Below are 9464 nucleotides of genomic sequence, written 5' to 3'. Positions count from 1 at the left end.
ATAAGGAGCCAATTTATGCTTGGGTGAAGTGGGTATTGGTTAAGTAGAAAACACATACTCTGTATTACTATAGGTATATGTACATTTGTACATAGAACTTTATTGTATCTTCCGTATTACACATTCATAAGTACTTACTACATTACTAAGTAATCTAAGAACTGTCTAACTAGGTGTGCTTGGAGTAAGTGGGAATTATAGCTTAGGTGTATAGGTACCTAGGTAAATACCTACTATGAACTAAGTAGGCATAAAGACGTAGAGGCTTTTTGAATTGCTACTCATGTACTTGTACATGAGGGTAATCTTATTAGGTAGGCTGTCTAGGCTAGGCAATATGTATACATAAGTAATCAAATCATTATGTAGGCGCATACATATGTTATGTTCTCGTCTCTAGTAATGTTAAAGTGCAATATGCAGGATGGTCTAAATGTCTTAGGCCAGTGCAATGTCTCAGGTAGACAGGTACCTACCTATACAGAAAGTAGGTATAAGGAATAGACAGGGGCCCGGGCCCCCTCTAAATACAGCCATGGTAGGGTTATTTTCGCTGTTTCTGGTACAGAGACAGGGCCGTCACCAGCCACACCGGGTCCCAAGCAGGCCCGTATCTAGGATTTTATCAAAGGGGGGTGGGGGGCTAGAGTCCAAGCAGTGATGTACCGGACCCGGTTGGAAAGTAGGTACAATAAACAGACATGGTAGGGCTACCAATATCACCCCCTCTAAATACGGCCATGGTAGGGCTATCAATAGGCCCCTCTTCATTTCTTTTCTTTCTTTTTTCGACCAAGAATCATTTTCCTTTTGAAGGGGGGGGGGGACTTCGGTCCCCATAAGGAACCCGGGATTCATGGGACCGAATTCCTATACCTGATAGTGAGTGGCTGGCCTTAGATGTTTCAATGTTCCTTAGATGGCCTTGTTCAATGAGGGGCCAGCCTAGTTATTCATGGGACCGAATTACCTAACCCCCTTGCGAACGGCCTTGTTCAGAGAAAGAAGGCAAAGAAAAAGAGACAACAGAGAACAAAAATGACATTTCGGGGAAAATCCTATAGAGATGTTATCGCGTTTTTGTGTCCTAATTTCAAACCATTGCAATCAACAAAGGATGAAACCCCCCAAATAATGTACAACTGTAGATTACGCTGTTAGCCCCCCCCCTCCCCCCCATGACATTTATGCTCCTATATTTATGCTTCGGTATACAATATCTCAGGCCATTTCTCTTTTATAGGGTTTTAGGGGAAAGATGAGGAGAGAGAGGAGGAGGAGGAGGGAGACAGGAAAGAGGGGGGGGGGGAGGGAAAATTTTATTACCTGATAGTGAGTGGCTGGCCTTAGATGTTTCAATGTTCCTTAGATGGCCTTGTTCAATGAGGGGCCAGCCTAGTTAGCTTAGTTGGTAGTGCGTCTGCCTTGTAAGCGCTGGGCCGCGGGTTCGATTCCCGCCCGGGACGGATTTTATCCTGAACGGATAATGTTCGTTCTCGGAACGGCTGGCTTTCTCCTATCTTGTCTTCCTTCTCTCTTCGATTTCGGGACGATAAGACCATAGCAGTTATAGTTCCCTCTGTCAAACCTCTTTAAAAAAAAAAAAAAAAATCAATGAGGGTTGATAGAGGGAACTGTAACAATGGAGTTCTTATCGTCCCGAAATCGAAGAGAGAAGGAGGACGGCATAGGCCGATAGGGGAAAGCCAACCGAAAGAAAGAGAGAGAGAGAGAGAAGAGGACAGTGTCGAAAGTGAATAATAGAATAGAATATACCTACCTTGTTTATCCTGCTCGTATGAGACTTAAAAGTCCCTTTACCTGCCTCGGTGGTGTAGTGGTCAAGGCGCTCACCTGGTAAACAGGAGGGCGTGGGTTCAATCCCAGCCGAGGTATGGAATTTTACATTTTTTTTCCCAAATCTCCAAGAAAGAGAAAAACTTTTTTCACTTTTCCTAATAAATCAATTAGGTAGTATTGCACGTGAACTTATTTCATCTCACATTGATACCTATACATACGTAAATGACCTTGTATAAGTTAAGTTCGCCGGTAGGTATGTGCGTAAAAGTTATTTAAAAGAACAATAAATTACTGACGTAGGTATTGATATAGGTACCTACGCTTACTATAGCATAGGTGCTCCTTATAGGTAGATATGTATGCCTATTCTAAAAGTAGGTATTTACGTACGTTAGCTCCTGGTTTCTACATATCATACATAATTATAATCATGTAGGTAGGTAGGTAGGTAGGTATGTTCGTGTTCCTATCTAATATACCCATTACCCTTGTTTCCTGAACATTGAAATATTTTGCTGATGCGGCAAATTCATATTTTTTTCTCCGACCTCGGCAAATTTCTTACGAACTTGACAAAGATTGAAGATTCAACTGAGGAGGAAGATAACATCGCGGCATTTTCTTATAAGTACCTACCTACCTACGTAGGTGCTTGCTTTTATGATGAGAGATTGAATACGGTAGGTACCTACCTACAAAGGAAGGGTGTTCTTTGATGCATAAAATAGAGGTTTGGTAGAGGGAAATATAACTTCTAAGAGAAGGAAGACAGGATAGGAGAAAGCCAGCCGTTCTGAGAACGAACATTATCCGTTCAGGATATAAAACCCACCCGGGTGGGTATCGAACGCTTACAAGGTAGACACGCTACCAACCAAGCTGACCAGGCTGGCGTAGGTACTTACTTTTAAACATGAATCTTTAGATTTCTCAAATTTTGTGTACTTTTTTTTAAACTTATTTATTTATGCAACTAAAGGACTTATGTACTTTTAAACAGGATTCTATAGATTTCTCAAGTTTTGTGTACTTACTTTTAAACAGGATTCTATAGATTTCTCAAGTTGTGTACTTACTTTTAAACAGGATTCTATAAATTCTTCTAACGTCACCACTCCATCATCGTTTAAGTCTAATTTCCTAAATACAAAGTCTATTTGCTCTTTTGCTTTCCTGGCGGCATCAGTCTGAAATAGAGAAAAAAATTGTCACAAAATTAGACCGTGCCTTTGGATAAAGTCTGAGGTGTTCTTTTTTACCTAACTCTAAGGCGCAATGCACATTAGTGTAACGTGTTTCATATGCCAATGCAGAGTGAGTTTTATGAAACTCAGTTTCACCAGTGTGCACTTCTCTGTGGGTTTCGTGAAACGCGTTTAAGTGTGCATTGCGCCTTGGAGTTAAGGCTGTATAATTATGTGGTCAAACTTTCAAATATGTATGTATGTACCTGGATTGAGGATAAAATTCCATTTCTTGACTGGGATTGAACCCCTACTTTCATGTTTCCAGGCGCCCAGGCCTTAACCTCTACGCCAAAAGAAAGTTCCCTTAGACGTGAAATTTTTCGATTTTGAATGCTTCCAAAAAAGAAAGGAAAAAAAATCATCTTTTGAAGATCAACCACCAATCGTAGATTCGTATATATGTAAGCTTAACCCATCCCTTGGGGCAGTAGCCCCCACACCGAAGCCTCAGAGCGGGCTTTTTTTTTTTTTTTTTTTGCGCCTTGTATTATTATGTGGTCAAACTTTCAAATATGTATGTACCTGAATTGAATATAAAATTCCATTTCTTGACTGGGATTGAACCCCTACTTTCATGTTTCCAGGCGCCGAGGCTTTAACCTCTACGCCAAAAGAAAGTTCTCTTAGACGCGAAATTTTTCGATTTTAAATGCTTCAAAAAAGAAAGAAAAATCATCTTTTGAAGATCAATCACCAATTGTAGATTCGTATATAAGCTTAACCCATCCCTTGGGGCAGTTGGCCCCACACCTAAGTCTCAGAGCGGGCTTTTTTTTAAGAGGTTTGACAGAGGGAACTGTAACTGCTATGGTCTTATCGTCCCGAAATCGAAGAGAGAAGGAAGACAGGATAGAATACAATAGCTAAGCCACATCACGAGTCAAATTAGCGATGATATGCGTAGGCCGGAAAATCACCCAAATATGTGCACATTATATTTGTTATCAGATAAGATAGCCCAGATGATGCTGGTGCTGGCTAATTGAACGGGATTTTCACTGATAACCTGATGATGTGATGTGATTTATCGATTAAAAGAATCGATATCAACCATCGATTATTTTAAAAAATCTTTTTTTTTTAAGAGGTTTGACAGAGGGAACTGTAACTGCTATGGTCTTATCGTCCCGAAATCGAAGAGAGAAGGAAGACAGGATAGGAGAAAGCCAGCCGTTCCGAGAACGAACATTATCCCATCAGGATAAAATTCGCCCCGGACGGGAATCGAACCCGCGGCCTAGCGCTTACAAGGCAGACGCGCCACCAACCAAGTTAACTAGGCTGGCTGAGCGGGCTTTTTGTGTATGAAGTTAAGCTGGTTCCTAACTAAACTCAAAGATCTGGGCGATTTTGTTGTTCCTATCGCGTACCTACTCACCTGATTTTTTCTCCCCATTAGTTCGTGAACGGCCTGCACTATTTGCGTGAGTTCCGAGCGAGATATGCAGCCGTCCCCGTTGATATCATACAACTTGAACGTCCACCTTAGCTTCTCGTATATTGACCCGCGTAGGAGAGTGGACAAGGTAACCAGTAAATCCTGCAACATAGTAGTGGACATAAGGTAAACCGTAAATTCTGCAATAACACACAAAAAGGTGGACATTCACTAAATAGAAAAGTAAATTCAGCAACACAAAACAGGACAGATTTATCCTGCTCGTATGAGACTTAAAAGTGAAAAGTCCCTTTACCCTAGCAATCTAAACAAGGACTCATGTACTATGAGGAAACAAACAAGGATCAACATCAAATACAAGCAGGTAGGTACCTACTATTCAAAGATAACAATAATTTACTTACCCTAAAGCTAATAGCTCCATTACAATTAACGTCGAACGCTTTGAACACATAATGAGCATAGAGGTTGGAATCTGAAACAAAATTAACATTAAGTCACCATTTACTGTATAGGTCTGTTACTAATGTTACTATAGTTAGGTTTGTAGTTGTGACATTAGTTCCGTCAAATGTAGTTACTTCTACTCCAATTCAGACAACCACATTCCCTTCAGAAGTGCTTAAGCTTAAAGTCTGTGCTTTAAGCAACAACAAAGCACAAAGCTAGATACCCTAAATGTAGGTAGATAATGCAATACCACATAGATACTTACCCTAATGTTATCGGTAGATTTCGAACCGCAAGGATAATTGTAGCTACCCTATTGAAATACTAGGTAGATTCTAGAGAGGAGAGAGGTACGAGTACTCTTAATGATATTGCAAGCTAAGGAAACCGTGTCTTCTTTCTTAACACAATTATTCTGTTGTAACCATAAAACGAGAGAAAAGAAGGAAATCTGTGCTCTTATTTTATTTATGTCGTTTGTCTGTTTTCTGTGCTGGAAATTATTTTCTCCAAACAAGGTCAAGTTGGGTTTAGAATTGTGCTAGATTCGCCAATATTGTTCCAAGTGTTCGTATCTCCAATTCTCCGCCAATGGCTGTTCTAAATTTCACCAATATTGATTGCTCTATTTTTCTAAATTGTGATTCGGTGTACTTGGCATCTCCACTATATTGCTTCAATCATTATATCAATCTGTATTCTTGACATTTCCACCAATAAATAATACAGTTTTAACATTTGGTATTTTCGACATCTCCACTAATCTGATTTGGTGACATCTCCACCAATGTCAATAGCTCTCAATCTAATTCCGTACTTTTGGCACCTCCACCAATACCTAGTGCTTATACATGAATAATTTAGTTCATGATAGACAATCCCATTTCTACTGATGTCTCCTCATTTCATCAGGAGTATCTATGTATGTTTTGAACAGTAAAATTACGTACGAGTACCTTTGTAATTCGCAAGTCGTAAAGATTTTGCTGAAAATCTTAATAATATACTTGAACTTTGTACTGGAGGATTCCGAGGTAAAGAAACGTGTGCTATCCCGAGATTCCCGAGACTCAACTTTGGGAGCTAAGGGAGCTCTAAATTCTAGTTACCCCGTATTACACCTTCCTTGCTGGTGACATTTGACATGTGTGATACTCTGTTGGGTTTTCCTTTCTCATTAAACCTCCAAATGAAGATATACCGCGTGACAGTTTGGTGCTAATATAAATCAGCTAGTCCCTGTTTCGTCCCCTCCTATCCCCCATTTCGTCTCTTCCTAGTCCCCGTTTCGTCCCCTCCTATCCCCCATTTCGTCTCTTCCTAGTACCCATTTTGTACCCGTGTTGCGGTTCATTACAGACGGAAGCTGTTTTATCGACCAAGTCAACCTCTTCGCATGTTCAGACACCTATTCCTTCTTACTATACCTAAGCTTTTCCACTCCTAGAAAGGCCGTGACCTTAATCCGAAGATTTTACATTTTGATAAATAGCAACTGGTTAACTACCTATGTTTTCCAGTACTTGGTGAATGTGGTCATAAGAAGATTTAATATTCCCTATGTAGGTATACGTATTAGGTATCGTATTCTATGTCATAAAGTCCCGTTGTGTACCTACATAAGTACATATTACCTATGTAAGGACTTGTAATATTGAGGAGAAAAAATAAAATGGTCTTTCTCGTTCATTAAGAGATGAAAAGTCCAAATTCTTATGTGAAGTCTCCCTCTTTTCTTCCTCCCTACCTCTTCCTTCCTCTCTTCTTATAATCCCTATGCTTACTGTAATTATCTCATTCATATGGGTGGGAAAATGGAGGGGAGGATAATGGTAGATAGGAATACGATGGGGGAGAATGGAGGAATATGGGTTGGTAGGAATATGGAGGGGGGAAGATGGGTGGGTAGTTGGGTATGAAATTTACTTCTGTTGGAAATGCACTCCTGGGTCCTATTATACGGTAATTACCAAGTTTCTCATATCATGATGTTGAAATCCAGGTGAAGAATTAAAACTGAGATTAAAAGCTCAACATAATAAGTGTTACTATCTCTAAGGGCCACTGTGTAAAGCAGTGTCCACACATAGTGGACAACCGTCGATCGACGAGGTGAATCTTTGTGTCGAGGCAGTGTGGACGATTTCAGTCGGCATCAATCGACCGTCAATGGATGTCCATCGACGGCCGTCGACTATGTGTGAAGTGTGGACACAGCTTAACATATTCACAGATATGCTTAAAGCTCGTGACCTTAACATTTGTACATAGAACTTTATTGTATCTTCCATATTACACATTCATAAGTACTTACTACATTACTAAGTAATCTAAGAACTGTCTAACTAGGTGTGCTTGGAGTAAGTGGGAATTATAGCAGCTCAACATAATAAGTGTTACTATCTCTAAGGGCCACTGTGTAAAGCAGTGTCCACACATAGTGGACAACCGTCGATCGACGAGGTGAATCTTTGTGTCGAGGCAGTGTGGACGGTTTCAGTCGGCATCAATCGATCGTCACTGGATGTCCATCGACGGCCGTCGACTATGTGTGAAGTGTGGACACAGCTTAACATATTCACAGATATGCTTAAAGCTCGTGACCTTAAATCCTAGTCAGTGTTAATCGTAGGCACTTAAAATACTTAGATACTTTTTTTTTTCTTTTCGTTTTTTTCCCCCTCAAGAATGCTGAAATTCGAAAGCTTTATTTTGACGTTGTGTGTTGAACAACATTAAATATTTCAGCTCTTATCTTTGCTTAGAAGTGACCTTAAATCCTAGTCAGTGTTAATCGTAGGCACTTAAAATACTTAGATACCTACTTAGTTTTTTTTCCCTCAAGAATGCTGAAATTCGAAAGCTTTATTTTGACGTTGTGTGTTGAACAACATTAAATATTTCAGCTCTTATCTTTGCTTAGAAGAAAAGGCTTTTCTGGTTTTGTGATGTCAGCAATGTTTGCAAAAAGTTGGAACGCAAAACGGACTAGCTACCGAAGTTTAATGGCCTTGTATTGCAAAAGTTCAGTTGGATATTAGAATGCATGGACACGTATAGAAGTTGTGTTTGTGAAGGAAATTATTTTGTTGGAAAAGTTTTATAATTACTCTTCTGCTCTGATAACTTAAATTACGTATAGGTAGGTTATACTTAAACATCTCCAGATTGTGTCTTTGGGACCTCGCAATTCCAAAATTAACGGAGCAGTAGAACTTAAATTTTTAATATATGGCAGCTTTATTTTTTTCTCTTTGGTCTTTATCTGTAAAGGCTCTATTTCGCCATTCTCTTTTCTCTCTCTCAAACCAGACTTATTTGGAACTTTCTTTTTCACAAATTCTTCTCAAACCAGACTTATTTGGAACTTTCTTTTTCTCAAATTCTGACTCCTTTCCACTTTCCTTTTCTCCCTTTTTTTCTTAACTTTGTTTTCCTAAACAATATTTTCTGTGTAATCTAAATGACCCCTACTGACTTCTTTATTTTCTATTTGTTTAAATTTGCTTAGAAGGCACTATGGTATACCTTTGCGTGATTTTAAGAGTGCTATTTTAGGCCCTCTCCTCTTGGAGTCCCACTTTTGAGGGTCTGTACATTATTAGTCTTACCTGGTCTGATAAAAATGTAAATAAGTTTTTTTTTTCGTCTGTTAAATTGGAGCCTTGAATAGTTCCCCTGTAGGAAAGTGGAACATGAAGTTTACAGCTAAGGAAAGATTTCCAGATAAGATTAGCGAAGGGTGTGTTCACTAGACTTTAGCTATTGGCGAACCTAAAAATAGGTATTTTAGTTAGTTTTACCTTCAAAATTTTAGTTTTCAAAAGGAATGTTACAAACTTTTGAATTTGAACGGATCACCTGTTTTGAATATTAGTGGAGATGCCAAGCGCACTCAAACATGTTTTGTATGGTATTGGTGGAGATGTCAATTTTACCAAATCACGTTTTGAATTTTTGGTATCATTGCTAGTTGCTAGTAGGTAATTTTTCACTTGGATGATTTTAAACGGGTAGTAGGGCTACCTACCTACCTTGTGACATCAGATTATTCCTGCTGAGATATTCGATGTAATCTATTACAGTACGAAATCTAGCGCCAAAATGCTTTACCTATCGGATTCTTGGACCCCCTTGCTCAAATCCTGGATACGGGCGAGCCTGCTTACGTATATGGAGATATATTGGTACAATAGGTAGGTATCTACTTTAGAAGAGGAGAGAGTTTCTGCGAATATTATTTTGTGCCACCATTTCTCATTTCGTTCCGCCTACTTTCACAGAAAAGCCAACATTTTCCTTGTTATGTGAGTTTCCCCGAAAGAAAACTAACGGCAAAATTTATGGCTCCACTCTTCCTGAGTTTGTTTCGATATTTTATGTTTTTTCGGTTACTTTTTGACTTTCCAGAGGGCGGAAAAAATTCCAAGGTCGAAAAACAAGTTTACGAGATTGCCAAGGTAGTTCGAGTCGATAAAATCCAAAATGTCGAAATTTCAACCCTCCTTGAGAGCATTTCAGTTATATGTAAAATTGTAATTTACATCGTCATTGAAATGTCTACG

The 9464-nt window shown here is 39.3% G+C and overlaps 1 protein-coding gene across 1 annotated transcript; it reads right to left on the bottom strand.

The window, feature by feature from the left end:
• Nucleotides 1–1931: 1931 nt before the first annotated feature.
• On the bottom strand, nucleotides 1932–6045 carry LOC103506077 (calsenilin-like). The gene is made up of 4 exons (XM_026821220.1): nucleotides 6009–6045; nucleotides 4854–4924; nucleotides 4429–4590; nucleotides 1932–2990 (listed from the first exon to the last, which is right to left on the bottom strand). Exons 1-4 carry the CDS (start codon nucleotides 6043–6045, stop codon nucleotides 2808–2810), a joined length of 453 nt encoding a protein of 150 aa, XP_026677021.1. The 3' UTR covers nucleotides 1932–2807.
• Between the last annotated feature and the right edge of the window lie 3419 nt (nucleotides 6046–9464).

Source organism: Diaphorina citri, unplaced genomic scaffold (assembly GCF_000475195.1).
Source record: "Diaphorina citri unplaced genomic scaffold, Diaci psyllid genome assembly version 1.1 scaffold212, whole genome shotgun sequence".
NCBI classification, from domain to species: domain Eukaryota; kingdom Metazoa; phylum Arthropoda; class Insecta; order Hemiptera; family Psyllidae; genus Diaphorina; species Diaphorina citri.
This window is presented reverse-complemented; position numbering and strand designations above follow the sequence as displayed.

What these genes read in the sequence shown, in the direction of transcription:
- LOC103506077 (XM_026821220.1), bottom strand. Translation starts at nt 6,045, where the DNA reads ATGTCAAATGTCACCAGCAAGGAAGGTGTAATACGGG. An exon ending in CAAGGAAGGTGTAATACGGG is followed by an intron (nt 4,925 to 6,008) that starts GTAACTAGAATT and finishes ATTTTGTTTCAG; the next exon opens with ATTCCAACCTCTATGCTCAT. An exon ending in ATGGAGCTATTAGCTTTAGG is followed by an intron (nt 4,591 to 4,853) that starts GTAAGTAAATTA and finishes ACTATGTTGCAG; the next exon opens with GATTTACTGGTTACCTTGTC.